The sequence below is a fragment of the Bison bison genome, unplaced genomic scaffold (genome assembly GCF_000754665.1).
Source record: "Bison bison bison isolate TAMUID 2011002044 unplaced genomic scaffold, Bison_UMD1.0 scf7180017864182, whole genome shotgun sequence".
NCBI lineage: Eukaryota > Metazoa > Chordata > Mammalia > Artiodactyla > Bovidae > Bison > Bison bison.
Genome location: NW_011494754.1, coordinates 475644 through 497755, shown reverse-complemented (window position 1 = coordinate 497755; position 22112 = coordinate 475644). Strand labels below are relative to the sequence as shown.

The 22112-nt window shown below is 40.4% G+C and overlaps 2 protein-coding genes across 14 annotated transcripts in view; one reads left to right on the top strand and one right to left on the bottom strand.

Moving 5' to 3' along the window:
• SCGN (secretagogin, EF-hand calcium binding protein) overlaps positions 1–1813 on the top strand; it is a 53476-nt gene extending 51663 nt beyond the window's left edge. Inside the window, exon 11 of the mRNA XM_010843460.1 lies at positions 1235–1813. Coding sequence (XP_010841762.1) covers positions 1235–1363 — 129 coding nt within the window. The 3' untranslated portion in view covers positions 1364–1813. The remainder of the gene's footprint in view (positions 1–1234) is intronic.
• SLC17A1 (solute carrier family 17 (organic anion transporter), member 1) overlaps positions 1–22112 on the bottom strand; it is a 240445-nt gene that overhangs the window by 77618 nt on the left and 140715 nt on the right. The window lies entirely within an intron of this gene.

Below are 22112 nucleotides of genomic sequence, written 5' to 3'. Positions count from 1 at the left end.
GATTCTCCCAGAATCCTGCCCTACTCTGGTGTTTTTTCTTCTTGCTCTCTGCCATCTGGCTCCCAGTTCTTGCTGTTATTTCCCCTTCTCTCTGTTAAAACCTTCTATCAGGGTGGATTTGGTGTCAGTCATTTACCCTGTGGGACAGTGCAGATTGGCTTGTCTTAACATGGCTGTCTAGTTGTAGAATGAAAGGTTTTGTTTCCTATTGCAGGTTTCCTAGAGCTTAACCTAGGGGTGAGGTTAGGTGATGGGAAATGTTTCTGCGAGTTCCTGAAATCAAACCCTGCGAACTCTTTACTCATAACTAGTCCACTAATTGAAGGGTTTGAATATCAAAGGGTTTGGAAATCTGATTAGTTGGTTTTTCCATTCTCTTCAGACGCTGACTTTTAAATTTAGATTCATCACCATTCATATGGCTTTCATTAGGCCAGCCATTCCCCATGAGAACAGTGAGAACTGGTGAAATGAGTACTTAATTGGAGACAAAAGACTTGGGATCAAAAATGTTCCTGCAACTTCTGGCATGGCAAGATGTCTCAGTTCTTTCTGAGCTTCTGTGTTCTAATCTGTAAACAAGGAGTAATCATTTACCTCCCAAAGTTATTGTGAGGGTTAAATAATCTGGGAAGAATCATTGAGTTCCATCCACTGTTGTTCACTTTTGCAGGCCTTTGAGTTTAGAACATTTTCCTAGCTGACCTGCATCACAATTCCTTCTTAACCCCTGAAATATTCCTTGGAATAAATCCGATGGGGTCTATCTGGCTCAACAACATAATTCTTTAGATTTTAATTCATTGTTACCCTTTTAAAAACTAGAGGGAGATTTCAGTATCTCCGCAGGGAGTTAATAAATGCGCCTTCTCTCATCATTGTAGTGAGACAGAATTTTGGTGACAATACTCTGCTCTAAGGCAAAATATCTTTATTGTGGTTGTAAAAAAGGCAGGTTTTCCGTACAAACCGCAGAGAAGTGATGAGGGAACAGACATTCTCTGACCTGAAGAAACAGGATGAGAATTGAACCTGGTGGCAGAAAACTAGTCCTTGGCAGTATTTGGTGGGATGAAGAGATGGAATCCTTCCTGGAGGCCTGTCTTCAGGGAGGCGCTCCCAGAAGGCTGGGTGTCCCCTAAGTTTAGTAGACATAGAGTGGGGGCAGGGTGGCATGAAAGGGTGGGACCGCCACTGACTTGCTTACTGACATGTTATTTTTTGTCGTCCTCAGCCCAGCATCAGAGGGGTGGACCTTGATAAGTTTCGGGAGATTCTTTTGCGCCACTGCGATGTGAACAAGGATGGAAAAATTCAGAAGTCTGAGCTGGCTTTGTGTCTTGGGCTGAAAATCAACCCCTAATCCCCAGATCACTTCACCTTTTGTTCTTAGCATGTTTCTGAGCTCCTGCTGGTAAAATTCTATCTGTTCTTTGCTATTGGGGACAGTAGGCAAACTTTCTAACAAATGATGTGGTGTTCTTAGGCAAGGAGAGGGACTGGAGGAGGGTCTTCGTTTGAATGGCATGGTGTTTCCCTGCCTTTACTGGAAGCCCCCCACGCAGGGTTTGTGTTATTTTCCCCTTGACCCTGGCCTTTCCTGTCCCCCTAAGGACTCAGCTGACCTCCAGGGTCTGCCTGGCTTGTCCTCTGCCTGTCTGAGGAGGTGGGGGCAGCTGAGTCCCTCCGTTTGTCCTCTTCCTGTGGGCTTTCTACTCAACAGTGTGAGGCACCTGTGGCAGTCTCGTGACTTCTACAAATAGATTCTGAAGTGGAAATAAATCTGCAGCTGGAAACAAAGGTGCAGAAATAACTTATTGTGTTGTGACCATTGCAAGGTTCTACCTGATGGCTGGCTGGAGGAACAGTTCTCTAACTTGGGGTGGGGGAGGGGAGAAGATCCTGATGGGAGCCACACCACCAGTCCTTCCATTGTTCTCAGGCGCCCAAATGAGTTCCAGTCAACAGTAGGATTTGCCCATAATCACCCCCATCTCACTGCGTGAGGAAGACCTGAACACTCGTCCTGGGCTAGGTTTCGCTCTTAAATGCTTTGTGAACTCACATGGCCAGGCAGGTGGGAACACAAGAAATTTGGAGAAAATCTTTTCCAGGTAACCCAAGCATCTGTTACCCACTCCAACCATCCTCTTTCCAACAGTTTCCTCTAGCAAATCTGGAATGCCTGAGGACTTCTCCTGTGCCTGTAACTATCGAGGATCTCTCTGGAGGCTGTTGGCTCCCCCATGGACCAAACCCTCTGCCCTTCACTCCTGGAACTCTGACTCAGTCCCCCTGAGAGGGAGCCATTCTGTCTTGTGGCAGAGGCAGAGAGTGATTCCTTGATTGTCCTGACACTTTATTTTCCATAACATCCCTAACTTATAACAGACCTTGCAGGAGTTTCAGCTTTAATGAAGTGTTATAGGTAATTCAGAAAAATTACAGAATAGCATGCTGATCATAACCCAAGAAATTCTACCACTCAAGAGATTCCCCTCACTGGTACACATTGGTCCCAACCTGGTTCCCTTTCTCTTAGGTGTCTCTTATCTCCAACATACAGATAATTAGTATCAGTAATTATTACTCATCAAGTGCTTTCTATGTGCCAAGAACTTCTGGGTGTGTTCTCTACCTTAAATAATTCAGTCCTCACCAAACCCTGTGAGGTAGATACAATCATGACACCCACCTCAGAGATGAAAAAACTGAGGCAAATAGAAGCTAAACAACGTGTCTGTGCTTGTACATCTCAGAGGTGGGGATTCAGGGAGTGAGTAATGGCCAATTTTTAAATGATGCGACAGAAGAGGGCTTTATCTCCAAAATACACAAACAGCTCAAACAACTCAACAACAGAAAACCCCAACACCCAATCAAAAAATGGACAGAGGACCTTGACAGACATTTCTCCAAAGAAGACAAATAGATGGCCAGTAGGCACATGAAAAGATGCTCAATGTCACTAATTATTAGAGACATGAAAATTAAAACTACAATGAGGTACTGCCTCACACCAATCCAGAATGGCCATAATTAAAACCGACAAACAAATGTGGGAGAGGGTGCAGAGAAAAGGGAACCCTCCTACACTGCTGGTGGGAACGTAAGTTGGTACAGCCACTATGGAAAATAGTATAGAGGTTTCTTAGAAAACTAAAAATAGAATTGCCATATGATCCAGCTCCCACACCTGGGAATATGTTCGGACAAAACTATAATTCAAAAAGATACATGCACCCTAATGTTCACAGCAGCACTATTCACAACAGCCAAGACATGGAAACAACCTCAATGCCCATTGACAAGGAATGGATAAAGATGTGTTGTGTGTATACATATACACACATGCATGTGTGGTCAGTTTTCATGTACCTTTCAGGAAACCTTGGCCCCTCCCCAGAGGTTTGGTCTCACTGCGGGGTCCACTATATCCCCCAGCAGGACATTTCTCCAAGTCTGGATCACTCAGTGTGGATTAATTCTTCATGGGAGCGTAAACAGCGTTCAAGAAACAGCACAGGGCAAGCCAAGCAGACAGACTTCTCATTGTCCAAATGTTGAGTAACTGTGTACCTGACATCCTTCAAAGAACAAACATTTCAAGGGTTGAGATGATCTCAATCCACAAAATGGGAAAAAAAAAATTGGACCTGAAGCTGACCATTATTCATTTAATTAATAACTTTCTCTTTTATCTGCATGAAGACCACCTTTGAGGTTCACTGCTGTAACTGTGGCTGTATAAATTCTTAGCTTAGGGTCCTCAGTGACTCTCTAGAGATGACTGAGGTGGAAGTGAATGGGGAAGAGAAGCTTATTCTTTTAAGGGTAACTTGCTAAGATTCATTGAGTGCATTGAGATTCTATCAGAAGCTCCCAGACTTCCTGCCCAATCATAACCTTAGATTCAAAAACCGTAGGTTTCTTTCCCAGCATTCAAAGAAAGGACTGGTAGAGATCTTAAAGTTCAAGAAAGGGGTGTTTGCGCCACTTAAGGAGTGAGTTCACTCAAAGACATTTTCAGTAAGTTTGAGTCACATGTTCTATAGGACATTGTGCTGGTGTGTTCATTAATGGGGCTTCCCAGGTGGCGCTAGTGGTAAAGAACCCACCTGCCAATGCAAGAGATGTAAGAGAATTGGTTCGATCCCTGGGTTGGGAAGATCCCCTGGAAGAGGGCATGGCAACCCGCTCCAGTATTCTTGTTTGGAGAATCCCAAGGACAGAGGAGTCTGGCAGGCTACAGTCCACAGAGTCTTAAAGAGTCAGACACGACTGAACTGACTTAGCACACATACCTGTTCATTAGTAGATAGTTATCTCAGTCCACTCTGGCTACTGTAACAAAAATACTATTGAGCGGGTGGCTTAAACAACAACATTTCTTTTTCACAGTTCCTCCAACAATGAAAGGAGCAATGAAGCTCTCTGTAGTCTCTTTTACAAGGGAACTAATCACATTTATGAGGACTCTGCCCTGTGACCTAATCACCTCCCCAAAGCCCAATCTCCAAATATAAAAACATTGGGGATTAAGTTTGGGAAAGGTATGATGGAACCCCTGAGAACTGAGCTCCATGCCAAATATGTTTATTCACTCCAAATCAGAAAGGAAGAAGTTAAAATTGTCTCTGTTTGGTAATGATATGATCTTATATACAGAAAATCCTAAAGATTTCACCAAAAAACTGTTAGAATAAATGAATTCAATAAGGGTGCAGTATACAAAATTAAAATGCAGAAGAATGCTGTAGCATATAGTATTTCTATATACGAACAACAAAATATATGAAAAACAAAAAAAGCAATTGCATTTACAATAGCATCAAAAATAACAAAATACTAAGGAATAAATTTAACCAAGGAAATAAAAGATCCGTACGCTGAAAACTAACACTCTGATGAAAGAAATTGAAAAAGTCACAAATAAATGGAAAGATATACCATGTTTATCATTTGGAAGAACACTGTTAAAATGCCCATACTACCCAGAGCCATCTATAAATTCAATGCAATCCATACCAAAATTCCAACAGCATTTTCCATATAAATAGAGAAAGCAATCTTAAAATTTGTACAGAACCATAAAAGATCTCAAACAGCTAAAGCACTCCTAAGAAAGAAGACCAAACCTGAAGATATCACACTTCCAGATTTCAAACTGTTACTACAAAGCTACAGTAATAAGAATGTTAGGTATGGCATACACAACAGATATACAGACCAATGGAATAGAACGGAGTGGCCAGAAAGAAACCCTCACATACATGGTCAACTAATATTTGACATGGGAGCCAAGAATACTCAAGAGAAAGAATAGTCTCTTCAATAAATGGTGTTGGGGAAACTGGATAAGCACATGTAGAAGAATGAAGCCAGATCTCTATCTTATGCCACTCACAAAAATTAACTTCATATGGATTAAAGATTCAAATGTAAAAGCTGAAACAATAAAACTCCTCGAAAAAAATAAGAGCGGAAGCTCCTTGACATTTGTCTTGGCAACAATTTTTTTTTTGGTGGTGGGGGGTGGGATATGACACCAAAGGCACAAGCAAGAGAAGCAAAAATCAGTAAGTGGAACCACTGATTTAAATCAAACTAAAAAGCTTCTACACGGCAAAATAAATAAATCTTCCATCCATGGGATTTTCCAGGCAAGAGTACTGGAGTGGGTTGCCATTTCCTTCTCCAATTTACTACATAATGTCACCTAAAATAAAAGGTTGAGTGATAGATTTCAATTTCTATAAAATTTCAGTAAAACTGGTGTGGGTAACTAGCTTTATGTTGTCCTAACATTGCAGTATCTGATCAAAATAAGCAAATCATCTAACAAGGGGTTAATATCCAAAATATATAAGAAATTCCTACAACTCAGTAGCAAAAACAGTGTGGTTAAAAAATAAAGAGGATATGCATAGATATTCTTTTCAAAGAAGACATACAAATGATCAACAGGTATGTTAAAAGGTGCAAACATTATTTTAATTTAAAAGTAATTAAACATTACTAATCAGGGAAATGCAAATCGACACTACAATAAGATATCACCTCATGCCTATTAGAATGCCCCTTATCAAAAAAACAAAGGTAAGTGTAAGGATGTGGAGAAAAGGGAACTCTTGTGCAGTGTTGGTAGAAATGTAAATTGGTTTACTACTCTGGAAAACAGTATAGTCGTTCCTCAAAAAAATAAAAATTATATACATTATATATAGATATATAGATTTTATAATCTTTTGGCTATCTATTACATTCTATTTTGCTTGTATTGTCTACATGATATTAAAGTGAAAAAGAATTCAATTATATTTACTATATAAGGGTGAAGGTACGGTAAAGTCGCTCAGTCGTGTCTGACTTTTTGTGACCCCCATGGACTGTAGCCTACTAGGCTCTTCCATCCATGGGATTTTCCAGGCAAGAGTACTGGAGTGGGTTGCCATTTCCTTCTCCAACTTACTACATAATGTCACCTAAAATAAAAGGTTGAGTGATAGATTTCAATTTCTATAAAATTTCAGTAAAACTGGTGTGGGTAACTAGCTATACTTTGTCCTAACATTACAGTATCTGATCAATTAAGCCAAAAATCCTATAAAATCCAGCAGTTTGAATGAACTTAATAGTTGCACAAATAACAGACTTTCTTACTGAACTCATTTAAGAGTTGCTATTTAAAAACAAACAAACAAACAGCTTCAGAGGCCCTAGTTCCAGTACACAGGCTTTTAAAAAGTTGTTTTTTGACTGCTTGACTGCCTCTTGATTGTGTGTAAGTTCTGAAGGCTTGTAAGATTTAGAAATAGCAATAGTCAGCGTATTTCTGCTTTATTCAGATAAACATATATGAGTCTCAGACTTTTAGGATAATTAAGTTTCTAACTGTCAAATCAATCAACATGACAGATAAAATCTGTTTTTATTCCATCATGGATCCTCTCTCTTTTTTCCCTCCAGGGTTAGAAGAACTAATAATTGCAACTGTGAATGTTCCCTCTCCACGTATCTAGGAAGTCTCAGCGCCTCTGGGTGGGCTCCTTTCCCTGAGGGTGGGCTCTGCTCTCCATTGCCCACTCCCTTCTCTGCTGAGGTGCCTACAGCTGGCTATTCCCTCTTCTTTACCTCTGTCTGGTCTCTAGTCTCTTCCTCCTACCTCATATCTCTTTCCCTTCACTAGCTAAAATCTATCCTTTCTTTAAAAATCTGCTCGTGTCAATTTTCCCAAATTGTCCACCAATTTCTCTCAATTTCTATCATTATTTAACCAATACTCCATAATTTGACTCTAATTCTTCTGCAGTTGTTTTAGACATCAGGTTTTGTAATTTCCAATGAAGTGATAAGCTCCTTTCAAGTTCAGAAAACCTTGTTTTAGATATCTTCCGAAAGCTGGCCATACCCTACCATAGCACACACACACATACATCTTAGTACAATGCCAAGTAACGAAATAGAAATTCACAGTTTAAGGCAAGACAAGGAAAATTCAGACATAAAATTTTTCTCTGCCCTTCTGGGCCTTCTCCTTCCTTTTCATGTGTATTATGAATCCACAGTATGTGTTAATCAGACTCCCCAGGGGCAGAAACACACGCTCAAGCATAAAGATCAAGTTTTCTCCTTCTGATGCCAGTCATGCAACTCCTTAGAAGACAACATTCTTTCTCTATCATATAGGGGGTCATGATGACTCACCACTCGCCCTGTAGGTGCAGCCAATGTAATATTTCCCTTAAAAATTGCGATTAGTGCATAACAGACTGGTCAGATAGCCAGGCAATACACTGCACCACACCTAGGGTAAGTTCTTAGCATAAATACTTATGAGCTTATTAATGCTACTGGCTACGTTACCTGCATTCTGCTTATTTTACAAGACTGTTTCTTACATTACTAAACACATGGCTGAGCCTCAGATAAAATGAATGATTTGGTGATGTGAAATGATCAAATATCCAGCTCTATAAGATCAATGGCTGTAATGTTATAACTCTAGATATGGGAAGAAGCAACAAAAAGGAAACATTTCCTGGACCAGAACAGGCTAGAAAGACAGGTGGTCCAGAGACTTTTGGCTACTTTAACTCGTGTGCTGTTACTGGACTCGTGTGCTGTCCAGTAACAGCACATGAGTGACCTATCAAGGAAATCCTCGCCTAATTTGGGAATGAGCATTCTTAGCCCCATGGGACAAAGTTACCACAAAATGCCTCCCAAATTTTGTCTGAAATTAAGACAGAAAGGCTGGAGGAGATTGTAAAATAATGTTACCCATTATCTAGTTCTGTAAGAATCAAGTCATCAGCCATGCGGTCACTGACATAATACACCTTGAAAGGACTTCAGGGCAAAGATCAGGATGAGATACTTTGTGCTCTGGGAAGACTGACAGAACTGGCCCTGAGGTAGGTATTCTCAGACTTGTGACCCCAGTTTCTTGCATCTTCCCATACTTAGAAAAGCACTAATACTGTTCATTAACTAAGGTATCTGTTTCTCAAAAATAGTAAAATCTTCTAAGATGAGTTCTTGACTGCATGTACCCTTTGCTAAAATCACATATGTACTGGCCTCCCCCTTCATCTCTTCAGAAGAGTTCTCAGAGCTCTCAGAGAGACTGTCTCCTGGGTTTGGCTTGAATAAAATTTTCCATTTTTTTCTTAGATTGACTACTGATTGTTTGTTTTGGTTGACACCAGGACTGATCAGAAACTTAAAGTATCACTGTGTAATGCGAAGAGCCTGTATGTAGAGCCAGACTACATGTAGCCTGGCATTTAGTTCTAATTCTGTCTGTTGCCAGGAAAAGATCCCCTAGTCTCTCTACACATCAATTTACTTGTCTGTACAACAGTCATGCTGACTTTCTATGAAAATGATGCTGTATGTTCAGGCTTTGAGCACATCCCTTCCCAGGCCACCATTCCAAATACATAGCAGTGTCCCAGCAAGCAATAATAATAAAAAAAAAAGACTTCTAAAAATAATGCTCACAAGCACAGCAATCTTCCTGTAAGATAACACAGAGCCTGAGGTCTTGCCAAGCTCCTGATTCTAAGGCAAGAGGGTTAACATCAGGCATTAAAAGGGATTGAAGGTAAGAGTTGGTCTCACCGCTTGATACCAACAGCTGGTATTAAATACACAATACAATATTATTAACTATAGTCACCCTATTGTATACTCATCTCCAGGACTTTTTATATAACTGGAAGTTTGTACCTGATGACCAGCTTTGCCTAAAGTATAATCACTGAGACAATATCTATGCAAGAAATAATTTTTGACTGATCACAGTTGGAAGTAATTAGTGAATAGAAATAGAGCAGATAATTCACACAGAAAGTCACATAGAGACTTACTGAGATAACAAATATGTAAAAGAAGAAAGATAGTAGCTATATTGAGTCCACAACACGTCTAACAGTAATTCCAGACAAAAAGAATAGAAGGAATGATGGATGAATAAAACCTGAAGAGATAATGGGTGAGTTTTCAGACATGAAAACAGACTTGAGTCCTCAGGATAGGAATACACAATCAACGCTAAATCTAGTAAATAAAAATAAACTCACATCAGACACCTTCTAGCAAAACTGTCAAATATAAAGATTAAAATGAAAAACCTCAAAAGCTAGCTGAGAAAATGAGAAGAATATTTACTAAGTTATTATTGTAAGCAGATTTTTTTTTTTTTTAAATTAGCAAGTCTGGATGCCAAAGACAAGGGAGCATTTCCAAGTAAGCTTATTACCTAATCATTTCAGAAAATGCCTTTGTGGTTAAAAAGTTTTTCCATTGTTTATTCTTCATACTTTCCTGACAGTAGAGAACAAAGTTAACTATTTTTTTTCTCCAATAAGTCTTTTACAACTTTAAAAACTGTACAAAGATATTTCAGATCATGGAGGGCATAAACAGGAAATGACTAAAGGTAGGCTGGAATGAATTAGGAAATATTTCCAAAGCAGAGATCGATGATTCAACCATTTAGAAGGAACACTCGGTCATCTAGAGACATTTTTTTTTTTTCTTTTTTTTCTTTTAGAGACATTTTTTAGACAAAAGAGAAGGATCTGTTGTGACTCTAGTCCATTATGTCACGTTGCTAGGAAATACTCCCAGCTCTCTGTGGAGATTGACAGTGGTGATGTAAGAAAGCTGGGCAGTGTTGAAGCACACTGCATGGCATTCCTCTGATTTTCCCCCACCCGGTACTGTGTCTTGTCACAAAACTATCCATTATTATCCTCTTTAAATAGTATTAGCATTTGTCTAATTGGCCTTCCTGGAATCTAATTATTTTTAAACATTTTCTCAACTTATCTTACATAGAAATTGAAGATGATATTGCAACAGAACTGAGGTGGTCATTTTCATAGGGAAGTCATTTTCAGAGAATTATAGCTTGTATTTTGCATTCTTTAATAACTGTGATCATTAATTTGTTAGACCATGAAATGATAAACTCCATTTATTTTGCACTCCAGATTACAGTAGAGGGAATGTCTTTTTCTTTCCATACCCACTGGCTTCCCTAGTGGCTCAGCTGGTAAAGAATCTGCTCGCAGTGTAGGAGACCCAGGTTCGATTCCTGGGTTGGGAATATCTCCTGGAGAAGAGAATGGCAACCCATTCCAGTATCCTTGCCTGGAGAATTCCATGGACAAAGGAGCCAGGCTGGCTACAGTCCATGGGATCGCAGAGAGTCAGATATGACGGTGCGACTTTCACTTTTCACTCACTGTAAAAGGAGGGGCAACAGCAGTGGCTTGTCTGCCATCCTGTGTTCACCTATTACCAAGAAAACCTCATGTGATGAAAATATGATCCTTTATGCTTAATTTTATTGGGTTGGCCAAAATATTTGTTTGAATTTTTCCATAACATCTAAAAAGAAAAAAAAAAACTGAAAAAACTTTTTGGCTAACTCAGTACTTTATTACTTGGACAACAGGATTAATGTCTTTGGCACAACGTGCTTTCCCAGATTATAAGATCCTCTCCCTGACACCAGCCACTTTGCTGCCATGGTATCCACATGAGTGACAACAAAATTGGATAGTCTTTGTTCTTTCATACCTCCTGGAGGTTTCCTTGCATGTGACATCTCTTTTATTTAGCAAATATTTACGCATTTAATTAATACAACATACTAGCATTCTTCTAGGCAATCAGTATATAGCAGGATCAAAGACACAAAGTCCTGCTCCCTGGTCTTACATCCTGGTGTGCAGATAGCTTCTCTCTCACTCCCACCCACGGACGAGAATTTTATTTTGCCCACTAGATTCCCAAGTCTTTTAGGCAGAAACAGGATAGAGACAGAACTGCAGAAGTCGAGAATTTCAACTGGTTTACGTTGGAAAGGGCTGGAGTTGTTCGGAGAAGGACGGATCCAAAGAGGAGAGTAGGGAATAAATGAGCAGCTGTGTGAGCTGGACTTGAGGCAGAGCTTGGGGGTTTACAAAAGAGGGAAGAGAGACTGGCGGCTACATGTGAGAGTTATGAAGGGAGGAAGACAGGCCACTGGATTTTAATAATGGAATCTCCCTTTGATGTTTACTGAGATAGTTCAATAATAATTTAGGTTTTCTTTTTCTGGTTATCAGATTGGTGTTTCCCTGAATAAATCATGCATGGCGTGGGCCACAAGGCTGCTTAATTTTAATTCAGTGACATCTGGTAGTACCCAGAAAGCCCATCTGATGTGTATGGGTTCTTCTCCTCTGAAGGGCTGGGAGCTGCTGTCTGAAACACAGCAGCATGGTAGAGAGGCATTGAACCTGAGGTCTGAAATCCTGAAGGAGTTTCAGCTTAGGTTATTTTATTTTGAACAAAGTCACATAACTTTTCTAGGATTTTGCTTCTTCTATAATGAAAGACCAAACTAACAGATACCTCAGGTTCCTTCTAGCTGTAACACATACTTGATAACAACCATGTTGCAAAATTGATAACTTAATGAATTGCGTTTTAGTGAGCATAATAGCACCATAATCCCTTCCTGTTATTTGAGAATGGTGCTGTCTCTCAAAGGAGTGGGTGGTGGTGCTGTGCTGAGTCGTCTCTGACTCTTTGTGACATCATGGACTGTAGCCAGCTAGGCTCCTCTGTCCATGGCATTTTCCAGGCAAGAATACTGGAGTGGGTTGCCATTTCCTACCCACCAGTGATCTTCCTGACTGAGGTATCTAAGGTGTGTTTCTTGCGTTTTCTGCATTGCCAGGTGGATTCTTTTCTGAAACCCAGGCCAGTGGAAATGATTTTTGGGGACACGGGTGCATCTTGACGTTTCTAACAAGCAGCATGAATGACGGCCTTCTCTAGTTTCCTGTCTGTGTTTCTGTGTTTCAGCTCTTTAGAAAAGAAAGTCTCAGAAATGAAAAGGGAACAGGAAAGAAGGAACAACATTCCAATTTCTACTTCCATCCTGTGGCTGAGAAAACAGAAAAGTGGTCAACACTCAACTAGTCACATGGGAAAGAATTCCATTGAGAACCCTCCTGGCTGGATTATAAACCCCTAGCTGAATTTCCACTACTCCTAATCGGTATTTTGGATAAACTCCCAAGTTAGTTTTCCCTGTCACCAGGACCACTAGGTTTGAGTCCAGGTAGAAAACTTGGGAGAATAGAGACTGTGTCAATTAACATTTCCTTTGAAATAACCACCAAATCTCAGTAGGATAACAATAAGATCAGCTGATCTTGCTTGGCTAGGCTGCTCAGATATCTCGGGGTTGGCTGGCTGGTGGAGGCTGGCCTTAGCTTGGGCAACTCAGCTCAGCTCTGTGAGTCTCATTCTTAGGAGGCTAGTTTGGCCATACTATCCTCATGGTAACTGCAGAAATATGAGTGGGCAGGCACTGTTCAAGCTTCCTATTGAGTGGTATTTGGTAACATTTCACTGACCAAAGCAAAGCTCAGAATCAAAGAGTAGGACCAAGAGGAAGAGAGAACTACAAAATTACCTGGCAAGGGCATAGATTTAAGAGGAGAAGAACTGAAGCCATTTTTGTGACCTACCTACCATAACCCCTGAGTAAGGAAGACCTGGTTCAAAGTTTTTACGCAGCATTTGCCCCACGGGCTCCCTTTCACATCACCAGGCCCCATTTATTTACAATGTGCTCCTGTTACTCTCTCCTCTTTAAACTGGCCCACTGCTAGCTGCAGTAGATTTGAATGGTTCTGGCTTTTTACCATAGCCTGAGTTTAAAAGAGAATTTAGCCTGCTATGTTGAAAAGTGAAGGAAAAAAAAAATCAAGTACATTAAAAAATCTAATATTATTAATACCACCAATTCCCCCATATTTCTTTAGTAAGAATACCGATTATGCTTCCCCACTGAATGAAAAGCAGATATTGGTTTCTTATTTTCCTTCCCAATATCCTTGTGAATATGTAGGTTAAGTTGTTTTACACAACTATTTATATTAATATAGTCCTTAAGTCTAAAGAGACTGTGTCTTGGCCAGGAGCCCACAGCAAGTTATTAGCTGGGAAGGAGGCTGGTAGACATGTGATTCTGGATCAGACCCCAGTCTCCTACTCTCTCCTCTTCCCTCTGGTCTAATTTCCCTGCGACTGTTTTGCCAAACCTGACTCATTTCACATTAGGGTAAGTGAATATGAGTTGAACTATTACTCAAAATTAATCAGATGGGTACATTTTTAAGGGAGACAATCTCATGACATGGTTCTAATGTTGCAATATTCTAAAGGAAAGGTAAGGTGAAGTTGTTCAGTCGTGTCCGACTCTGCGACCCCACGGACTGTAGCCTACCAGACGCTTATATCCATGGGATTTTCCAGGCAAGAGTCCTGGAGTGGGTTGCCATTTCCTTCTCCAGAGGATCTTCCCGACCCAGGGATCGAACCCAGGTCTCCCGCATTGTAAGCAGACACTTTACCATCTGAGCCACCAGGGAAGTGAGCTGGGTAAATATTCTCATTTAATCTAACAGTTCTAAAAAGCTTGAGGAACCTAGGGTATGTCAGGAGAAATCCTTACCAGTTTTGACTCCTGCCAAGATAGAATTAGAAAACAATTTTCTAGTTCCCTCACTTGCCTAAAAAAAAAAATTCAAGAGGAAATAAAAAAGTACTTAACAAAATAAAAGCAAACATGTTGTTTTGATATCTGTGTGTCTCTCCTCCATCCCTTGCTTATGGTTGTTTGTAGAATGATAAAATACCATTATTAAAGAAAACAATAGCTTACAAGTTAACAAAGCAGTCAACATCATGGAAACATCTACTATCATGGAAGAGTAAGCAAATGCTTTCATTTTGTATTTTAATTACAGCTATTATCATTTAAAATCACTTGCTAGCAACTATTGCCTGGAAGGATGATCAAAGTTTAAAGTTGTTTTTATGAGCTAAATGGCTGCATAGGGCCTGTGTGTATGTTATACAGAAGGACAAGTGCAGGGCATCGGGACCAAACAAATGCGTCCAATGTGAAGAAAGTGCTAGGATACTTGAGATCCGAAAGGACGTGCGTAAAGAAATAGAAAACAAAACAAAAAAACAAACCTACACAGATGAGGACAAAAGTAACTGAACTTGGTATCAAGAAAGCTGGCTAAAATCTCAGCTATGTTCCATGTGTATTCATGCATATCTATGGATACTCACGCCCAACCTCTTTGAGCCTCAACCTCCTCACCTGTTAAATGGAAATAATAAATAGTAATAAGACTATGTACCTCACATGATTTGTGAAAACACTGTGTGACTGACTGAACTACTGTACATGAAAACATTTTATAAACTGATGCTTTGCAAAAACGTTAGGTAGGTGAGACAGTAACAGGGAGGAGGAAAGGGGGAGGTTTGTTTCATCACCATCTTAAGTAAGAGAGTTTAAAACAATCTTTAATGCACTATTTACAAGAGCCAAACATGGAAGCTACCCAAGTGGCCATCAACAGACAACTGGCTTAAGAAGATGTGGTAGATACAAGATTAACATACAGAAATCAGTTGCATTTCTTTACACTAACAACTAATTAAATAAAAATTAAAAAAAAAAAAGAAATATCAGAAAGGGAATATAAACAAACAATCCCTTTTAAAATTGCACCAAAAATACTTACAAATATACCTGATCAAGGAGGTGAAAGACAAATACTGAGAACTATAAAACATTAAGGAAATTAAAGTTGATTCAAAGAAATTGAAAGATAGCCCATGCTCTTGGATTCTAAGAATATTGTTAAAATGGTCATTACTATCCAAAGTAATCTACAGATTTAGTGTGGTCCCTACTAAATTACCAAGGCATTTTTCACAGAAATAGGACACATACTAAAATTTATATGAAACAATAAAAGACCCAGAATTGCTAAAGCAATCCTGAGGAAAAAAGAACAAAGCAGGAGGCACAACCCTCCCAAATGTCAGACAATGAGTCTACAGTAATCAAGAGAATGGCACTGGCACAAAAACAGACATACAGGCCAATGGAATAAAATAAAGCATCCAGGAATAAACCCACAGACCAATGGACAAATTAATCCTTGAAAAAGGAGGCAAGAATATACAATGGGGAAGACGGTCTCTTCAGCAAGCGGTGGTGGGAAAGTTGAACAGCTGTATGTAAATCAGTGAAGTTAGAACACACCCTAACATCACACACAAAAATAAACTCAAAATGGCTTAAGGATCTAAATATTAAACAAGACACCATAAAACTCCTAGAAGAAAACCAAAGCAAAACATTCTGACATGAATTATACCAACATTTTCTTAGGTCAGTCTTTCAAGGCAATAGAAATAAAAGCAAAAATTAACAAATGGGATCTAATCAAACTTCAAGCTTTTGCATAGCAACGGAAACAACAAAATGAAAAGAAAACTTAGAACTTAATTTTCAAAACAGCTCATACAACAAGAAAACCCAACAATCCAATCCAAAATTGGACAGAAGACCTAACCCAACGTTTCTCCAAAGACGACATACAGATGGCCAATAAACACACGAACAGGTGGTCAACATTAGAGAAATGCAAATTAAAACTACGAGGTTACCACCTTACACCAGTCAGAATGGCCATAGTTAAAAAGTCTATAAATAACAAATGCTGGACAGGGTGTGGAGAAAAAGGAACCCTCCTATACTGTTGATGGGAATGTAAATTGGTACAGCCACTATGGAAAATAGTATAGAAGTTCCTCAAAAAACTGAAGGAGTTGCTATATGATCCAGCAATCCTACTTCTGGGCATATACTCACACAAAACTATATTTCAAAAAGATATACACACTCTGATGTTCATACTAGCACTTTTCCAGTGGCCAAGACATGGAAACAATCTAAATGTCAATTGACAGATGAATGGATAAAAAAATATGTGGTACACACACACTGGAATATTACTCAGTCACAAAAATGAACGAAATAATGCCATTTGCAACAACATAGATGGACTTAGAGATTATTATACTAAGCGCAGCAAATCAGAACGAGAAAGACAAACACCATATATTATCTCTTTTATATGTGAAATCTAAAGAATAACACCAATGAATCTGTATACAGAAACAGATTCACAGACATATAAAATAACCTTATGGTTACCAAAGGGAAAAGGGACAAATTAGTAACAGATGTAAACTACTATACATAAAATAGATAAGTTACAAGGTTATACTGTATATAGCACAGGGTATTATACTCAATATAACACCTATAATGGAATGTGATCTGCAAAAAAAAAAAAAAATCACTAAGCTGTATACCTGAAATTAACACACTGTAAAATGACTATATTAAAAAAAAAAACAAAACACCAAAGTCTGTCATTCCTTCGTCTCATCCCTGCTCCACAAATTGCTTATGCAGAATCCCTTTTAGTTATGCAGTATACACTTGTGGGTCCATACATCACACATTCATGCTGTAAGTCATGATTATGTAACTGTGTAGTTGTTGGGCCTCAGGGTGGGTCATCCCCAAATCTGTCTCAGTGGCATACTGATTACTTTGAATTAAAGTTACTTCAGAAAAAGGCAATGCAAGAGGAACACTTGACCCTCCTGTCTTCCTGAGAGGAGGAAATGCATCTTTCACATGGAAGGTGCCCACCCTGCATCTGAAGGTAGGACATCCTTATCTCTAGAATTCAGGGTGAAGAGCCCCTATAAACAAACCTTGTTACTACTTTAATTTACAAACTTTGCTTACATTCCTTATAATTTACAACCCAAACCTAGTTTCTTTGTCCTGTTGATTCCATTTATTGTTTCTTTGTCTAAAAAATTAAGAAGCTGCTTGCTTTGGCCACTTTTTAGCTCCTATTTCCATGAGAACTTCCTGTGCATGAATGAAAATGTGTTTTTCTCCTGTTAACCTAACTTGTGTCAGTTTATTGCTGGTCCAGACACAAGAACTCAAGAGGGGTTGAGGAGGGCTCTTTCCCCCTCCCCAACACAGTCACCACACTCATCCTGCCTGCATTTAATTCTCTTTTCTTTTAAACCTGATCCCTTATTCCTAAATTTGAAACAAATCTTCCCAGGTTCCCCACTAGGCCTGCATCTAATAACAGTCCAAGGAATCTAGGGCTAACCTGGCCTGACTCTTGGTTGGAAGCAGCTGAAACAGCTGACCAATTTGCTTAAGTTGGAACTGATTTCTGAACAGAGAACAGACTGGAAGGTTATTTTTCTATTTTACAAATTAGAATATTTGGGCTCAGAGAGGATAATTAAATTGCCTGATGTCTCTAAGCTAGTAAGTAAAAGAGCAGGATATGAATTCATTTACAAAACACAGACCACATTTACCTATTAGAATGTATTAGAATTTTCGTTGCTGTTGCAAGCATGGGGTTTCCTGTCCTTCTGGCCTTGACCCAAGGCTCAAGTGAGCTTTGTCACAAAGATTCAGCCCTTCTTTCCTCTCATCCAGAAGATAATTATGGTGATCATTTGGGGAGCAGTCTCTGCAAGCCAGAGTTGGGACTAGGATAGAGCACATGAGGTACTACTCTTGGGAGAAAAATACTAGGGAACTGTAAAAATAGAAAAAATTCTGTAGTAAAATACTATTTTTAATACAATGTGTTTTTTTTTTTAAAGTCATAATACACAAAACCCCACGAAGAAAAAACATACTAAAATGTTAAAGGCAAAACCAGTAACACTGACTTTTGCCTCAGGCTCCAATGCGGCTTGTTATGCCTATGGTGCCAGATGACTGTTTTGAAGTTTTAATTCAGGGGAAGCATCCCTGCCACTTATCAACAGGTAAACAACTCTGGGCTTTCCAGGTGGCGCTACTGATAAAGTACCTGCTGCCAATGCAGGAGACGTAAGAGATGCGGGTTTGATCCCTGGGTTGGTAAGATCCCCTGAAGGAGGAAATGGCAAGCTGCTCCAGCGTACTTGCCTGGAGAATCCCAAGGACAGTGGGGCCTGGTGGGTTACAGTCCATGGGATCCTAGTTTGGACACAACTGAAGCGACTGAGTACACATGCACAACTAGCTCGCTATCCCCCATAGCCTCAGGGGAGGTTGACTGTCTTAGCTGGCAAGTCTAGGGTGGGGGTGGGGGGTTCGCTTCCAAAAGCCTAAGAATTCAATAAAGTCTGTGGAAATGCAGAAAGGAGAAGAGGATTGAGGGGGAAAAAGAATCTTGGAGAAGCAGGAGGCAAGCTGATCTTCCCACTTCCAACAACAAGTTTTCCCTTTGCTGGAATAAGGTAAAAAGGCCTTTGGCTCCTAGGGCAGCTGAACTGGACCCATCTTCAGCAAGAGCTTGGAGGGGAGACTGTCACATGTCACATTGAGGCTCCCTGTGTCTCAAGTATGGCAGAGAAGGGTCTGGGAAGCAGCAGGCCTTGGCAGCCCTGCAGACCACATAAGAGTGGACAAAGGGATGAAGACCAAATGACAAACACCTTCCACATGTGTGCGCACATGCACCCGTGCCCTGGAGTCACGCTGCAATGATGGGAAAGGGCAGGGATCCTTTCCCAAGAATGCCAGAGAAGTTTTAACTAGCCAGGAAGAAAGGGGTTTCAGAGTAAGACCAAAACCAGACTCATCCTAGCTTCCAGAACATGGTGGGCACTATTCTGTATTTACAGAACTATAAACCATAAAGGAAGATCTGAACCCTGCAGTAGGACTCTAGAGACACCAGTAATTCTCTCATTCCTCTTTCTCCCCTCCATTTCTCAGCCAGAACCTTTGTCATGCCAAGGTGGCCTTTGGCAGCTCCAGATCCACATCTTCATAACTGCAGGGCCAACTTTTCTAGTTGCTTCAACAGAAATGTCCAGGGAATATTCTGGTTGGTCTGGCTTGGATCACATACTATCCCTGAGTCAGTCACAGTGGCCAGAGGGGCAGGGCATGTCAACTGGTCAGGTCAAGGATCAGGAGTGAACAAACTACAAACCTGGGCCAAATCTAGCCCCACGTGGGCCCCATCAGGTCATGCTCATTCACTTAGATTGTTTATTGTTTTCATGCTGTGCCAGTAGTTATGGCAGAGACAGAAGGTCCTGCAAAGCCAAAAATATGTTCCATCTGGCATGTGTATATAATATTTATGTATGTTACAGGTGTACAGTATTATAATTCTACATCTATACACTACAAAATTATCATAAGTCTAGTTACCATCCATCACCATACAGTTGACCCCTTCGCTCATTTCTGCCCACTCTGATTTCTGTATCTATGAGTTTTGTTTTTTTTAATCCTTTAAGATTCCACATATGGGTGAAATCAAATGGTATTTGTCTTTGACATTCATTTAGCATAATGCTCTCAAGATCCATCCAAGTTGTCACAAATGGCAGGATTTCATTCTTTTTCATGGTTGAATAGTATTCCATTATGTATATGTACCCCACCTTTTTAAGCTATTCATCCATTGATGGTCACTTAGATTGTTTCCATATCTTGGCTACTGTAAATAATGTTGCAGTGAAAATTGGGGTGCAGGTATCTTTTTGAATTAGTGTTTTGATGTTTCTGGGTTTCCCTTGTGGCTCAGTTGGTAAAGAATCCATCTGCAATGCAGCAGACCGGGGTTCAATCCCTGGGTTGGAAAGATCCCTTGGAGAAGGGAAAGGCTACCCACTCCTGTATTCTGACATGGAGAATTCCATGGACTGTATAGTCTATGGGGTTGCAAAGAGTCGGACATGACTGAGTGACTTTCACTTTCATACATATACTTTAAATACCCAGAGGTGAAATTGCTGGATTATGTGGTAATTCTATTCTTAATTTTTTGAGGACTCTTCAGATTGTTTTCTGTAAGTCCTACTGATACAGATAAAATAGAGTTATACAGGTAGTTGTAGAAGTCCCAGTAGGAGATTACAGTAAGAAAGGGAAACCTAGGGAACTTTGGGAGACCATTGTACATTAATGATCACTCAGGAAAGCTATCTGAACAGTTGTGGAACAAAGCAGGCCTGCTTAACTATAAAGCATGAGATACCTCCCAGGTCATTAAATGAAAAAAAAGGAAATGATACCATCCTTCTGGTGATTTGAATAAGTGCTATGACAGTCCTAGTTTGAACTCATAGGGTCTCCTGCCCTATACGAAGGATGAGCTAGTGATGTAACCCAGACCTCTACTTGAAAAATGAGGAAGGTGAGGCAAAAATGAGGCAAAGAAGGTCTTTGCCTCCTCCCCCACCTTCCTTTGATTATAAAAATTGTAGCCTACTTAATCCTTGGGGCAGAGCCCCCTGGCATGCCTACTTGCACCCTTCACAAGCGTCCTATATTAATAAGTCTATTTCTTGCCTGTCACTTTGCCTCTTGCTGAATTCCTTCTGGGCTGACACAAGCGAACCTGGGAGCCTTAGTAAGTCCAGGCACCAGGTTTGAGTGATTCTAATTAAAAGACCCTACATTCAAGCCTCAATCTATATTTAGGCTGGGTTTGAGTCCTGGCATCTGGGTTCAAGTCCCAATCAGAAGTGCATGGTTTCCCTAACAATAGTGTACGAAAGTTCCCTTTTCTCCACGTTCTCTCTCCAATATTTGATATTTCGTGTCCTTTTAATAGATAGAAGGCCTTCTAACAAGTGTGCGAAGATATCTAACTGTGGTTTTGATGTGCATTTCCCTCATAATTAGTGGTGTTGAACATCTTTTCATGTTCTTTACAGAAGTTTGCTGATCCCTTGACTAGGTGGTCCGCTGCTGCTGGTACAGTTTGACCTTTCTTAACAACCCTGAATGTTTCACAGTAGAGCGTCTGCTTATCAGAAAAAGGAAGGGGACTGTCTAGCTGTAAAACACAGCATTTGCGTTTTGTCAGGACTAAAGACACACATTATGTAACTACCTGAAACGTAATATATACTCAATTTACGTATTTTTCTCCACCACCCTCTTCCCTCCCACACACAACCTTAGTCTTTTTTCTTACGACTATTCAGGCAGCTCTCCCCTTTAACTGGGATGGTGGGGGAGTTGGGGGTGGTCTCCGGTTTCCCCACGTAAAGCGCTTGGAAGCTGCGGCCCCATTCAAACAAGCAAAAACCTAGACAAAACTCCACAACTCCAACCATAACAGAGGAGAGAACACATAGCAAACCACGGCCCCCATGATTAGAGAGACAGGCAAAAATAAAGCGTTACCTCGGGGCACCTTGCGCGGGGCAGGAAGCCGAACTGTAATTGACAATTACTGGAGGCTCCATGCAGACAAATCTGAGAGTTAAAACTCCACAGGGACCCAGTAATACTGTGAGCTTTACCTCCAGGAGCCCAACTCGATTCCCTCAGAAAACATGGGAGAAAAGTCCTCTCCTGCTTCCAGCATAGGGAAAGGGGGCCATTTTGAAATATCCCAGAGTACTTTGCTCTTCTTAAAAGCCTGTCCGCAGGGGAAACTAGTTAACCAGAACCTCACCTGCTGGGTATCAGAGCCTAAGTGACTTGGGGGAAGGGAAATACACAACTCCTGAGGAAAAACCCGAGAAACTCTCGTGAAGTTCACAGTCCAGAAGCCTAGGCTCACCAGCGGACGAGACCCGATCACCTGACTAGAGAATGCTTCCCCCACACCACACCGCCGCCACATCACTACAGGCTTATGGTGCAACAG